The sequence below is a fragment of the Haemaphysalis longicornis genome, unplaced genomic scaffold (assembly GCF_048455015.1).
Source record: "Haemaphysalis longicornis isolate Haplotype H1 unplaced genomic scaffold, Haemaphysalis longicornis Haplotype H1 scaffold_7, whole genome shotgun sequence".
In the NCBI taxonomy this organism is placed as follows: domain Eukaryota; kingdom Metazoa; phylum Arthropoda; class Arachnida; order Ixodida; family Ixodidae; genus Haemaphysalis; species Haemaphysalis longicornis.
In genome coordinates this window covers 126,931,262-126,946,491 of record NW_027526422.1, presented here as the reverse complement: position 1 = coordinate 126,946,491, position 15,230 = coordinate 126,931,262, and the positions used below count along the sequence as shown (strand labels likewise).

General features: G+C 46.4%; 1 protein-coding gene across 1 annotated transcript in view; it reads right to left on the bottom strand.

Annotated features, from left to right (window-relative positions):
• Positions 1–2,528: 2,528 nt before the first annotated feature.
• LOC144145075 (4-pyridoxate dehydrogenase-like) overlaps positions 2,529–15,230 on the bottom strand; it is a 50,208-nt gene continuing 37,506 nt past the window's right edge. The window contains exons 10-11 of the mRNA XM_077676566.1: positions 7,052–7,271; positions 2,529–2,681 (exon numbers count right to left, since the gene is read on the bottom strand). Coding sequence (XP_077532692.1) covers positions 2,543–2,681; positions 7,052–7,271 — 359 coding nt within the window. The 3' untranslated portion in view covers positions 2,529–2,542. The remainder of the gene's footprint in view (positions 2,682–7,051; positions 7,272–15,230) is intronic.

Below are 15,230 nucleotides of genomic sequence, written 5' to 3'. Positions count from 1 at the left end.
CGTGTGTAGATGTCTCGGGTGGCTGACCTGGGACAGTGGTTGCCTGGGATTGCTGTGCTTGCAGTCATTTCTTGACCTCGGCTAGCTCTTGGGCAAGCTGACGCGTGGTTTTTACCAGCGCCGCGTTGGTCGCGCGGAGTTGTTCGAGCTCCTTGTAGTAGGGGCTGGTAATCCACGCCTTCCAGCTGTTCGGAGTGCCTCGGCCACTAGTGGCGTTGTTGGAGCTGACGCTGCTGCCTTTAACTTTGCCTTTTGCTGCGTCCGCCCAGCTGACTCTGTCACATGAGTCACGGCCGCGGGATGCACTGCGCGATGCACGACGGGAAGCGTGGCGTGAGGCATGGCGCGATGCGCTGCGCGACGCGCTGCGTGATCCGCTACGAGAAAAACTACGTGAGCGGGAGCGTCCAAGGCGTGGAAAGAAGCCTGGCTCGAGTGCTTGCTTTTGCTGTTCTTCGGCGTTACGGCGTTCCCATCGCCGTCGTCGCACGACGTATGGAACCTTGTATTTGGCTCTGCAGAGGCGGTCGCCGGTGGGGTGTTCTCCGCCGCAGAGCTTGCATTTGGGCACACACTTGTGGCCCTCTCTTGGATTACAAACGCCACATGTAAGGCAAACACGTGCATTCGGTGTGGGGCACACGTCGCGCCTGTGACCGACCTTGCCGCATACTTTGCAAACTTCTATTTGTTTCCTGTAGAGACTGCACGGGTAGAGCGTGGATCCGTAACGCACGTACCTGGGAACCTTGGTACCGTTGAAGACTACAATTACTGTCGTCGTGTTCCCGATACGCTTCGCCCCCGCGGCAAGGGGGTTGTACTTGGTAACGATCTGCTGCATTATTTCGGCTTCGCTGTCCTCGAGCCCTATGTCCCTGATCACGCCCTTGACTGTGCCGTGGGCCGTCGTTCCGTAAGCGCTCACCTCATATATTTTGCCTTGGATGTTGATGGCTTGAATTCGCGCATACTTCTCCGCTCGCTCGATGCTCGGAGTGCTGAGCACCATAATGTTTTGCTGGGTATTGGGACACGCCATATCGTCAGCGCGGTCGGCCTTCTCAATTCCGGCTGCCGCCATGATGGCGGTTGCCACGCTAGCAGCTCCGGCCTTGGAATTATCGAGCCCTCCGCGGGGCCGCACGAAGATCTTAATTTCGTCTGCAGGCATGGCTGGCATGCGAGCTGCCCGAATAACTGCTGTCCGGAGGCTCTTGTTGAACTTAGGGTTCTGTTGCGAGCTCGGAGTAGCGGTTCCAGAAGTCGCCTCACCCTGAGTTGCTTGCCGACGTGGTCGGCTCTTGTGCCCGCCGATGTGCAGCCATACGGACGAGCGCTTAAATTCCTCGGGCGTAATTTCTTCTCCGTCGACTTGCACGCACATTTGGGAGACCTGGGAACCATGCGTCGAAGCGGCGGCGGAACCCTCCATGTTGTCGTGGCAGGAGAATGGCTGGCTAGGCCTAGCGAGCCCTCGGTTCGCTTAGGCTTAGCGGCTACTCGTGGTGATGAACCGGGAAAAGTCCGATAAATCGATGAAAAACGCACCTTCGATGGAAACTGGGGTATCGGGTGATAGCGGACACCCTCACAAACACATCGGTAACCAAATCTTCGGGATCCAATCTAATTACAACGGCGAAAGCGGGCATTAAGGACGGAGCTGATAGGAACACGTCCACTCAGCACGGCGACCGCAGTGCCCCCCCTAGTAGTTTATAACCGTCTCATTGAAGCATCCTGTTAACTTTTTGCTCGTGTGCTTGACACTTGGTCTTCTGGTCGATAGGCTATGCCATTTCCCAATTGTTGCGACCACATAACCATGCACATTTCGTCCCGTGAAAGCCTCGACCAAGAATAGCTTCGCTGGTTAAAATCTTGCGTTTTGTAGTACTTGTCGTCGGCAACCTCAACTTTGTCCTCGCGGTTGCTTGTGCAATTTCACCATGTACTGTGCCGTGAGTCGGGGTGATATATACACCGTTTTGATTATTGCTCAGTGTGTGTGCTTTGTTCTTTTTGTTCTGACACTAAAAGCAAGGCGTCAGCTCCCTCCGTTAGAGGTGATCGGCAGTGGGAAGCCGTTTTATCAAGGCGCCCTCTGAGACGTTTTTTTAGAGGCAGCATAATTACGTTATCGAGCTATCTGCCTACAAGGTGCTGCAGGCTATACTGCCACCAGGAGCTCACAAACAGTGCAGCGCATTGCAAACTGCGCAGAGCAAAAATTACCTCCAGAAAGAAGCATCGCAGAATCTTTGCGAGATTAATAAATTCTAGTATCTTCGAAGAACGGCTGTTTTGCGTGTGTTACCATTTTTTGGGGCTGGTGTAATAGCAATTACAAATTTACGGGTATGGCATATCACTGAAATGTATACCAGAAACACGCAGCGATCAATGAGTTGTAATTGCAAACGAAACACAGTGATGTTTGCGTAGTTCCTAATCAGCTACTAGAGAAGGTCAGGGTGCCTTGCGCTAATCTTTCTAGCAGATTCGCAAAGACTCTAAGGCAATACTTCGAGTAAGATGTTTATTGGGCGTTGTCTTCAATTATCATTCTCGCTGCTCGGTGGCCCATCATCATTACGGGGATATTGATGTTTCCAGTGGTTATGTAAGGCATTGATGATGAGTCCACGACACGTAATCTTCTTACGCCACCGAGGACTCTGGAACAAAATTGATCCCGTTGACAGGAAAACACGCACAGTACCTGGAACGCAACGCTTTACTTCACAGTGCAGAGAGCACGCGGCTTGGCGTGTATGCGAACAAGTGAACTGGTGTTTGCAAGTCCTGTTTCCAAACCAAAGGTGCCCCCCTAAAATGCCACAAACCAATCTGAAAGCGGCCTTGAAGCGGGCATGTGCTCTAAGCGCCTGTACTGAAGTAAAGAATGTCGTGCGGCTTGGTATGAGTACTTCTCGTTTATTGCGACCGGATTTACTGATTTATTTCTTTGCTTTTAGTAACTTTTTTTATGTTGAGCATTCCGACGCCTTATAGTAAAACGATCCAAGTTGTTATTCCTAGTAAACTCCTGAATAAACGTTTTCGTAGCCGCCACAGCGCATCACCTTCTAAGACACAATACGACGTGGAAAGCTTTTTATATATACTCAGGGATGGAACGTGATTTATTGCTATGGCGGATGTTTTGCTAGCAGAGGCGACAGTTGAAATGATCCCATGCATCAGTGCTCGGTTTCGGTCACAGATATAATAAGGTTCTAAAAACTATACTAACCATATACTTCGTCGTGGCTCAAAGCGTTGATGTAGCTTCAATTCTTGAAATAGAAATTTAAACTACTCATCTTATGTACCACGCCTGTCCAAAGAAACAGAGACGTTTCCTTGTATACACTCTTGCTGTGTCAATTACCGTATTTTTTACTGTATATCTGGTGTCGGCAACATGTGGCTCGCGGGGAAATCGCCCGCTGGACAATAATTTGCGGCTCCCGGCAGGACGCCCGAACCTTCACTTCCTCCCCTTTTCACATCCTATTGGAAGTCCGACGTGACAGTTTTTATTTCAAATGGGGTCAAAGACCCCCACGACTTTCTAAGTTTGTCGGTGGGACACCTTGATGTAGATAGTTGCGAGTTTGCTAGCTTTGTTCAGCGCGAAAATTCGCTTTAAGAGAGTGTATTTCTTGCTTGAAACCTGTTTGTAAACCGCAATGTGTGTCTGCCCTCGATTAGGTGCTGCGCGAAAAACTGCAGCGAGCTCCCTCTCTCATGTACGCCATGGAGGCAGTCTGGAACTTCGCCATTTTCTTGGGCCCTGGGCCAAGAGTGCGGACAGTACCTAGGTATAAAAGGTCTGCTCCGGCGAAACTAGTGATCGGAACATAGGATTGGTGTAGCGGAAAGCGCCCAATGCCTCTTGCCACCGAGACACGGCGGTCGAAAGCAAACTTCCGTCACTATACGATTGCGGCGACGTCCGCAGCAGCGTCTTCACAGTGTTGTGTGCGGAAAATAAACTGATTTATATTCTAATTTTGTGCACTATTCTTAATTCACCGAATTTTTTTTGCCTGCGCAGCCTGCCCCCCCTCTCCCCCCCACCCCCTGCTTTCCCGATTAGGTACCCGCCCGGTCGGCTTCATACAACCCGCGTCTCCACCTCAAAGGGTTTCCCACCACTTCGCTGTACAGTAAGGGTAAAATTGCATAATAAATGACCCCGAAACCTGTAGCTATTCAGTTTTTCATCAAGTTCACAAAATGAGGCGGCAGAAACAAAGACGTGACACCACATGTGCTGCACTAAGCATCGCTTACATAAACGTTTTTACTAGCCACTGACAAGTTTGTTGCGCACAAATTCGAATGCTCATGTAATCAAACCAAAATGAAAACGTGAGCAACAGGTATTAAAAATGGCAGCATCTCTACTCCGTGGATGATGGCGAGGGTGCGGAGTACGGGGACTCGAAATTACATCCAAGTTGCGCCCTGAGTGACAACCGATTTGCCTCCCGACCGTCATTCGATTTGAGCCGTGAGTTGCACCTTGATTATTCCTTAAATCAAACTGAAACTCATGGCTCAAATCAAATTTCGCTTGATTTTCGCTTGATGGTGGTGTGCGCACGCATGGACGCGGATGGACATTGGCAGGTCCTAAGGTACTTCGCACCGTTACGGGGGAGCGAGTAAGCCGTTTGACTCTCGGGACTAACTCATCGTGTTTTCAGTTTTTGTTTGGGGATCAACCTGGGAGAGGATGAGTCGTACAAATCTCTTTCGACGTGTACGGGAAGGTGGGTTAGGTTTAACACATCTCTTTTTACGTCAGTTGGCAAACCGCTTTCTGTTTTGGAGGGATGTAAAGGATCCTTTTTTGCGCACCGTTTGCCAAGTGAGATTAGGCAGGGTTTTGCCTGAGTTGTCCGTTACGAGATTGCGTATGCCAGGTGGTATCCGTGGCTATCTAAAAGAACTTGTGGACTCGTTACGTTTTCTATGCGCACGGGTTTCGTTAGAGTATTTCAGCGCAGTCACTAGGAAGACTCTGTATAACGATCTCTGCGACAGTTTTAAATGCGGAGCATTTCTTAGGCTCGCGATGTCACTCGTCGGTGTTGTCGGCGCCGTGCACACGCTCACTGCGCATGCGCGTCGCGTCGAGGCGCAGGTGCGCGTCTCTCCCGCGTACCCTCCTCGCTCTCAACAACAGCTGCGGCGGTGCGGGGGGAGCGTGTCTGTGCGTGCATGCGTCGTAGCTACCCGTGCGCTGCGTCGCGCTCAACAGTAACGGCGGCAGGGCGTGTACACGTGATAACGGCGTGGTGGGTGCGTGGAAAGTTCGGGCGCTTGTGTACGGAAGTGTGCGCATGAGCGTCTCTCCCCCGTACTCCTCTCCCTCGAACTCGGGCGGTGTGTATATAAGCGGCGGAGCGCGCGTTCGGAATTCAGTCAAGGGCGTCTTTGCTTGGCTTTCGCTTGACTTGACGCTTTGCTTGACGGCACCAAGCAATAAAGACAGACTTTAACTTTACACTCCTTGCCTTCGCTTCTCCTTCATTCAATAAATAAGAATAATAAAGACGAAATAACAATTAAGCATTCCTAAACCATACCCAATTACCCAACATTCACGCGATACCCCCACCACTCTGCGACGAATTTACTCGAGTTCCCCCCGTGGGAAGATGCGGGCGGGTTTCTTTTTCCCGTTCCTATGTACAGAATTGCTCACTCGGCTGGCACGGGTCGAGATGTTTAAAAATGGGTTAAAAGAATGCCAGTTGCACCGGGATGTAAAACATTTTTCTTTCAACTACACACCGGGACACTCCTTGTGAAAACATTGATGCAAGAAAATGGCCTTTTTATCCCGTGGGGTGAACGCTGTTGGTTTTGCAACAAACCGGAAACCATTGAACATGTTTTCATTGACTGTTGGGACGGGGTTTTCTTCTGGGATCTGCTGCAACGTACGCTGAAAAAAGATCTGCCAATCGATGCCCATGGTATTCGGTATTTGTCCGTTGAACATGATGATGATGGCGTCCCTCTAGATTTAATAATGTTACTAGGTCTGCACAGTATATGGAGATGCCGAATGGCCGCTCGAACATTGATGCGCGGCCAGTAAATGAGTATTTCCGAGAGGCCATATTCTCTTTTCTTGAAGTTCAAAAGGCACGCCAATGTGTTCCAGACTGGTACGTTAACAAAAATGAAAATATTTTAGTAGTGATTTTATGTCTTAGTGTAATGGGCTTGTTTTGTTGTTGTGTATTATGTTTGTAACAGCGGTGTTTGTCTGGAAATAAAGAAAAAAAAATGGTCGTAGCCCAATGGGTAAGAAGACTGACACTAACTCTGCCTGGTCTACCAGACACACGCTCGAAACCTGGCGGTGCCTGTGTGATTTTTTGCGTTTTTAAATGCTATGCGCACGAACGCGGACGGACATTGTGCGGTCCTAAGGTACTCCGCACCTAAAGCAGATAGTGCCGACATCGAAACGTCTTTTTCTGCATGACATATAGCTGTTATTTTCTGGTGTCAGGTAAATCCATTCTTGGGGCATCCCCATCAAAATTTTGCTGCGAAAGGTTCAGTCAGCCTAGCGGTACGGAAGGCCTCCACGGGGTTTATTTTGTGCGGTGCCGTATGCATGTGGAGCACAATTTCATAATTTAATAACGCGCCTCTCCATCCTCGTTATAATGGGGCAAGAACCGTCAACAAATGTTCAGCATTTCATTTCACTTTGAAAGGTCTCTTAACTGCTTGTTTACCCTGCGCCCGATATTTATTCCACCGCTTATGGTATACTTTTTTATGAATCAGTGTCCTGCTTTTGTGGACTGATTCTAAATCAAGCTGTGAACACTTTCGCTTGATAACTTGGCGGTTTAGTCATCAAGGGTGATCTACCCCGTCAACATTATACATACTAACATGTATAATAGGTACTGCGATGTGCACTACGCAATCGATCTTGGTGATTAGTACAAAACGTAGTCGTACAGATAACACAAAGTTAAATATGAACAATGTCCGAGAAAAATACCTAAGCCTTGCGTCGAGCACCGCTTCAGCATGAGTTCCCATTGGAGCCGTGCAACAAGGGTGCCAAATACTCTGCGCAGCATGCTGAATGAAGCAGCGAAGGTAGGAGTCGCTCCACAAGGGACCCGCCGATTCACATCCGGGAAAAGGGATGTCGAAAAGCGTCACGTTTCCTCGCTTCATTGCTTCAGTTCTTAGTGTTTCAACAGCTACTTTGGACCCTGTAAAAATACAGGAACACAATTACTTTCAGTTCCATGGCATGCTGTTTTCCGAGCCTACTGTTCCTGGTGCGAGCTGTTTCGCTTCCCTATTTACCAACCTATTATATAGCAAGACTATTATTAATAGTCTTGCTACTATTACTTACTATTAATAGCAAGCTATTATATATCAAGCAGTAGACAACTCGTTGAGAAATGGGTAGTTCTAGATAATCCTATTGCGCCAAAAAAATGTTGCGCCATATTATTCGAAGGTAAACAAACTCTCTACATTCAAGTTAACGGTCGTGGAAGACTGCGATTTATGCCATATAAGGTTAGCATGTATTGCAAGGAACTGCACGTAGGTGGCGGGAGCTGTCCTACACGTGAAGTTGTAGATTTACACCAGAACCGTAGCTTAAAAGACCCGCTACGAATGGGTTGTTTAAAGGGCAACGAAGGGGTAACAAATATGCATACATTTAAAAGCATGTTCCTCCTTCTTAGCAGAACAGTCACTAGCTATTATGAAAGACACATGAAATTTATTTTGACTTGCGTAAACTAGTAGGGGAAGCACAGCCGATATCATCAACACCCTTTTAAGATAAAGTTCGAAAGCTCCTTAAAACTTTGTACTGAAGGCACGTATGTGTTGAGTTTTCTATAGTTTACGAATCGACAGCGTGCATTCACAAGCACAGTTATCAAAAGCGCTGTACAATTTGCACTACGGTACTGAATCGTGTTTTCCTTTTCCCCACAGGCTCCCTCAATACGGGAGTGTTGTTGTTTGCATGCTAATTACCGATAAACATATCCTCTTCCTACAACAGTAAAGGGCTGGTTTTCGCTATAAGGGCATGTATTACAACTGGAAGGGCATGTATTAAAATGAAAAGGGGGATCTTAAGACTGGGGGAGTGACACGCGGAACGAGACATGCGTGAGGAGAAGAACTATAGTGCTGTTTGCTACAGCCCTTTCAAGTTACGCGGCCTTTGGGTCAATAATGCTTTCGAACTTGTTGTCACTAAAATTACCGTGGGTGGGATTTGCGTACATATAAAAATATTTCTAGACACATTTGCACAGTGAAAGTAAATATGCCACTGGCTTGAATACAACATTACAGTCACCAAAACCTCGTGAAATATTCATTGCCGAGCAGGCATGTTTTTATTGCTGAAGCACATGTAAACTTGGTAGGTCTAAAACATGGCATTCCTAGCACACAGCTGACCCACAATTGCAGTGACGGGGGGTATATAAATGGCCATGAATGAAAGAAAACAAAACAGGTAAAATAAGGCTTCGACTCAACGTATATAGAGGCAACGCCACCTCAAACCTCAAATACGTGGGGCATGATTCATGCTTGCAAACTTTGTTTTGCACAAAAGAGAAGCTAAGCATTTCTGAGACAGAACATACCGGAGAGCACCAGCCTTATTGAATTAGGAATACACGTTGAACCGGTATTTACAATTGCAAATGAAGAATTAGTGCCCTTTCACTCTGAAGATAGATTACTGCGGAGCTTGGCGCGTGCAATGACGTCTACGGAACAGACGCTTATTAGAAACTCGTTGTGGTGAAAAAGTCATCCTAGAGGGCAATTTCAGTATTTGTTCGAAGATACCTCCATTCGATTGAGATGTCAGAGCTATTATCAGAATGCTGTCTTTGCCCCATGATTGAATTATGTCAACGCTACTTTTGTCGATTAGATTCGAACGCTTGAGTTCAGCTTCTCTCTCAAAACTCAGGATTTACGCATCGTCGGCGTTGCTGTTCTCTGGCGAGCTCCCGCGCCAGTTCCGACCGTGTGGAGAGCATGGGGTGAAAGTATGCACGCCGACGATATACCCTCTCCTCCCCCAACGTCCGACCTTATTGGTCAGCTTCCATTCCCACTAGACTGGGATGCCCTCTGGTGGTGGGTTGGGGAACTGCGGGACACATCTGGGGAGATGACAAATCCCGACTCAAAACACCTCCGCCCTTAAAAACAAGAGCTTGAAAACAGCGCTGATAAAAGAGGCAGCGTTAAAACAATCAAAGCAAACAAACGATGTCAGTTCGTGGTTTTTGAGGCCCAAGGGGAACTGAACGTGACCTCAACGGTGCGCGCTGTCCAAATCGAGGGCTCTAGAGCAGTGCGAACTGGGGAAAGTTCACCATGTTGACTACAAAAAGGATGGCCTGTGGCCGAAGTGGGCGCAAAGAGGATGTGGGATAAAAGAGGGTTTAGTCTAGACAAAGAAGTCGCCGCTTCAAGGGTATATGATTGTTGTTGTATGGGTGCACGGATGGAACATTTTTTGTGAAGAAATAGAGAAAGCGTATGGGCTTATCTATCGCGGGAGGTGTAGACAAGACAATGTCTTCCAAAACCTATAATACTCTAGTCACAGCTTGAAATGGCGCCTCACTGGTTGAGGTGTGCAAGTTTGGATTACTGCGTTAGATTACGCAACTGGTGAACACTTGGAGGGACAATTTGGGTGCAGAGATAGTTTATAAGAAATAATTCTGCTTTTAAGTGTTTGCCTAGAGAAAAATGGGCGGGAAAGATAAGAGATGAATTATTTACCATTTATACTGGGTAGTCCTGTCCCCCACTATAGCGGACCTTCGAAGGCTGTTGGTGATGATGATGACAGATTGAAGTTAGCCCCGTTTGAGAATATACACATGGAATGCACGACAATAGTACTGCCTAAAGTGGCAATGACCCCACTTTTCAGCGTTGTTATTTTTGTATAATTCCCTTTTTTACTCCACAGAATCACCCTAGCTGCAGTATCAACGACCTGCGATGGGTGGAACATGTTTTATTTTAGCGCATTCATTTCGCCCACAGAACAACAGAGGGAGCGCAACGCAGCAAATGGGTATCAGCGTGGCGTGACACAGTGGCTCGGTGACTCACAGTAATGCGCTTGCAGCGTTCGTGAACTGATGCCCGTAGCTAGAGCTACACGCGGAAATAATTGCCAGAAGGGCACTACTGACGAAAGGTGTGTTCTATGTGAGGGAACGCAGCCGATGGTATCGCCTATAATCGCCACAGAAGCCAGCATTCTTCTTTTAGTGAAATCAGTCATCAAATATCCGCGGCGCTGGTAAGCCAAGCGGCTCAGCGAAGGCGGGTGGTCGAAACCTCGCCTGCGCCGGCCTCCGCAGTGTTTTGACGTCTGCGCAAAACGGGAGGTCGTGGCGTTGCTTTGTCGTATAGGACCTCCGAGGTCGAAGGAATGAAAACTGCAACTTACGATATTCTGGACGTTTTGTGTAATATAATTATTGCTCGCTCAAGTATTTGAGAATTGCTGGCATTTATAAGCATCGATAAAAGCTGGAAACAGAGAAGAAATAAAACCTGTATCCAAACTGCTGTGGGAAAACCAAGATGTTTCGTATACGAAAAGGTGTCGACCAGAAGATATACTCCTTCACAGATGATTTGCAGCTTGTATGTAACAGGTGTTGAGAAGCCTATCTCAGAAGTGCAGTCTAGTAGGGAATGCTTGAGCCGCCTTATCTTATCGTCTTATCGAATCATCATCTTATCGAATCACTGCACTGAAGGTTTGCGGAAAAAAATGAAATTTAGTTGACAGCTTGCATTCAAGGAAATGAAGGATATGCATGAAAAAATACGTCTTCAAGATAGGCAATGAAGTCATTAGCAAGTGAGTGAAGACGACTACCTTGGAAGAGTCTGCAGTGTTGACCCAAGCCAGTACACGAAAATTAGGCGAACAAAATGCATCGGTCTGAGTGTGCGCAACTGCAAAGGGCTTAAAAATTATGAGCGTAGCTTTGAGAATGTCCTTTGAGTTTGGTATGCGAACAGTAATGGACAAATGAAATGCGAACAGGAAAATAACACCCGGAATACGCAAAATTCAAAAATACTTGGTGTTGGTATATCTGGAAAGCCACATTTCTCAACTTTAAAGAAACAGTAATGCGGTCACCGACCCAACCCAAAAAGCACAAAGACGTTGCCTAACCCACATACGATCCTTGTTCATATTCGCCTTTGTACTTTTCTTACTTTATCATTGACCGCATTACTGCTTCTTCATAGAATGCCTGACCAAACAATCTTTATCGAACCCTCCACTACATTTCTCAAATTTGTTGTTGGAACTCAGCTACGGGACTTTTTCACTGAATGGAAATGAATCGCGCTATTTGTGCGTTACGGTTAATATTTTCATGTTCTCATTTCATTTGTCTATGAATATACTTTGAAAGAAGGCTTTCGTCGGATCAACAAGCTATGGCGAAACGGATACTAGGGTCGAAACTTAGGATTAAGGGAGCTGCGTTTTTGTTTGGGCAACAAAGTTGGTGTGAAGACATTGTCACTAAATAAGCGGTTAGAAGTAGGATTGAGTAGGTCACACGACACGAATGATGGGAAGCCCGTGAATGATTTCTTTAAGGGAGTTTATCACGAGGGATGGCAAACACAGTAGGGGAGGAAAGAAGACCCGACATAGGAACAGATATAATTATTTGGGAGCACAGAAAGCGCTAGGAAAGTCAGTGACAGAAGTGATTGGAAGATATATCGGGAACAGCACAGAACGCACTCGGAAAGTCAGTGACAAAAGTGATTCGAAAATATATCGGGAAAGCGTTTCTCCTACGCGAATGTGCGGCTGCATCTGCTGCTGCTGATGAAGGAATTTATATGTTTCAAGATGCTTTTAACTGACTCGGTAAATTGTGGTGAAGACTTTTTCAGGTGGATATTATGTCTCTTTGGGGGGTAAGACATAAATTTCTCATTGTTCGTTTTCATGGGTTTACTGAAGGAACCACCAGATGTGTTACCCCTCGGCCGGTTTATGAAGGGTCAGGCATATATAGTTGTGGCCCGCGTTATTTCCGGACTTGTAATGAGACCACCCACAACAGCATATTTTTCAACGTATTTTGTCTCAAAGTCCGCTTCCACGTTAAATAGGTCGAGGTAGAGCGCCCCACAGATAAAGCAGACCTTCGCATTCTATCACGGACACTGAGCTAAATAAGGTTGATCAAAACCAGCGTGTAATTTCTCTGAAACGTTCTTCAGGCCATGCAGACAAAACACACGTTTTGTTCATTCCAAAGATTGCCCCGTTAGAAACTTACTGACCCCACTTTTAATGTAAACTTGGCTCAAATAGGCTTCATAATTAGGAAAAAAGAATGACCATGCGACCCTCAAGCTCATTTCCCGCGACAGGACCTATGATGACATATGTGCCAGCTCTGGGATTGGCTGAGGCCGGAAAAAGCAAACGCAAAATAGTAGGGCTTGTAAGCTTGCAGACCGAGCTATTCGCGCTTACATTTGGGGCAACCTCTTTTTATAGCGGTAAGAATGGTGGGGTAAACAGGAAGTTACGAAAGTATACACGTAAACAGAGAAGTACCGATGCATACTGCTGTTGGTACTGCGCGCACTATGCTGTTTTAGCTGCACAGCCCTGCGACGCTTTGGTGTTGTCTCAGACGACACTGGCCGAGTGGCGTAAGGGACAGTGTCTTAGGTAACCATATTTGTCCACCGAACACCATGTTTTACGAAGCGATTTTTTTCTACATTAACAAAAACAGGCCAGGCACAAATACGGTCAAAAACAAAGCAAATGCAGAAAACGGCCCGCCGTGGTATGTATGGTGGGGCTATCTAGGTTGACTAACGGTAAACAGCACATTTGAAGTAATTGCACAAGTCACGAAAACACACAATTTGGCGGGAGAATCAAAATTCTAACTTGAATTTATATTTTAATTCTCCTTGAATAAAGCATCAGTTGCTGCGGGAAAGCGCTGGGGTACTATAAAACACCATATATTTCGAATAAAGCAAACTTCTATTTTGTCTGAATGGCCATTTAAAAAGCACCATGAGCTGCGACATTTAGCAGATCTCATCGGGATTGAGGAACGAATAAAAAGGAAAAGACACCTGAGAAAGTTTCTTCTGTACGCTTTGTGTATGCACGGAGGCTTGTGTTCCAGCTTTGGAATGGCCGTCTGAATGGACGCTGCCATTCATGGTGTCGAATTTTAGTTTTTTTTTGGTGAACAAAGAATCACACTTGGACAGGAGGGTAACGTCAGCCAATCTGGCATGTGATGATAACCAGTGGGTTAACGAGTTGCAGCCGATTTATTAAGAAGGCAAGCTTGCCCATGTTGCGGTTTGTGTTCTTGTGGGGCCGCCAATATTTCCGAAGGGCCTATGCATAGCGCATGAAAGGAAGTTCACTTAGCTGTTACCAATGATTTTCAGTGGATTCGTCGCCTCCTGTATTTTTACAATGCCAAACGCATCGCGCACTTCCCAATGGGAGTGACTGGTACGCCTGCAGTGACCACCTGTCGCAAGGTGGCGCCCCGAGCTGAACCGGGTTCACGCAACCATAACATACTTCGAGAGCGGCTTGTGCCTGTTTGCCAAGGCAACCGACGTTTGAGATTGTCAAAGCAATGGCACTCACGCCAGCGCTAGGAAGCGCAGGGCTGCGGCGGAGCATGTTTTGCCAACGTTGCCGCTCTCCACCACGCGTCGCCCCAAGCTGAACTCGTCACATGATTGAAGAGCTGGGAAGGGTACCGATTGGGGGAGAGTGGCGTGAGTAGAAGGAGAGGGTTGGTTGGCCGGTCCGGGCTGATGCACTTGGCATTGTAAAAATACGGGAGGCGATGGTGGATCCCATGATTTTGCTGCTGTTTCTTTCGCTGGGGCTGAAGAAATGTTGGTCGCTGCAGCCATGTCGATAACGGTTGGTTGTGCTATTTAGTGTGCCGGTTCATTACTTTTGCACACCACAAAGATAATCTTCGACAGCGATTCCAAGCCGTTTTAAAGATTGTTCTTGACGGTGTTTTTTTGTGCGCAAAAACGAAACGAAGTAAAAAGGGCACATTTCTTTTGTTCTATAGAAAACTGTTCAAGTCATCCTTTTCCCCGGGTGTACGACGAGGATGCAACATTTTTAATCCTGGATGAAACATTTTCTTTGCATTCACGCTTTATTCACGCCAGCACTGTGCGTTAGAAATTTTAATGCTTAGCATGTTTTGCCGAGTGCCCCCTCCTTGAAACCAGTACCATGTCGCACCCTGCATTTTCAAAAAAATTCCGATTTGGCGGAAGTAGCCCATTTGATGCTTATAATAGCTTGACTGGAGATAATTGGCAAAACGGAATTTTGAAACCACGAGAATTAAGAGAAAGATGAAAATGAACTTTTATAAAAATGACCTGACCACAGCGAAAATAGGCATCTTATACATATCGCCTCAAAAACCGAATTGCATACACGAAAGGAGCCCGCAAAACATTCGAAATACAATTAAACATAGCGAAAATGAGCTAAACGTGCAACTCCTTGTCTTTCCACGGAAATACATATTTGGCGGCACTAACACAGTTGAAGGTTATAATGACGTAGATGGAAATAATAGGTGGAAAAAGAATATAAAAAAAAACAAAAATTTCACAGACTGATCTGAAAGCAACCAGAATAGGCCTGCTATACGTATCCCCCTGAAAACCGCAGAATGAACGAAAAACACTGTGACAGAACGTTCGAAATACAAATAGAAATAACAGAATTGAGGGACCCGTGTAACGCTTGCATTTTCACAAAAATGCAAGGATTTGGCGGAAGTAACGTTTTTGATCGTTATAATAGCGTAGATATAGGAAATCAGTGGAGCAGAATATTGAAAAACCAAAGATTAAGAAAAATCGAACGCAAAAATTTTCACGAGAATGATCTGACAAAAGCAAAAATGCGCACCCTATACATATCTCCCCAACACTCAAGCATAAACGAACATAAGTCTGCGAAAGAACGTACAAAACATGAATAAAGACAAGGCAAAACTGGACCGTCCTTATACTATTCCTTGCCTTTTCGGGGGAAAAAATATATCATTAGTGACGTATAG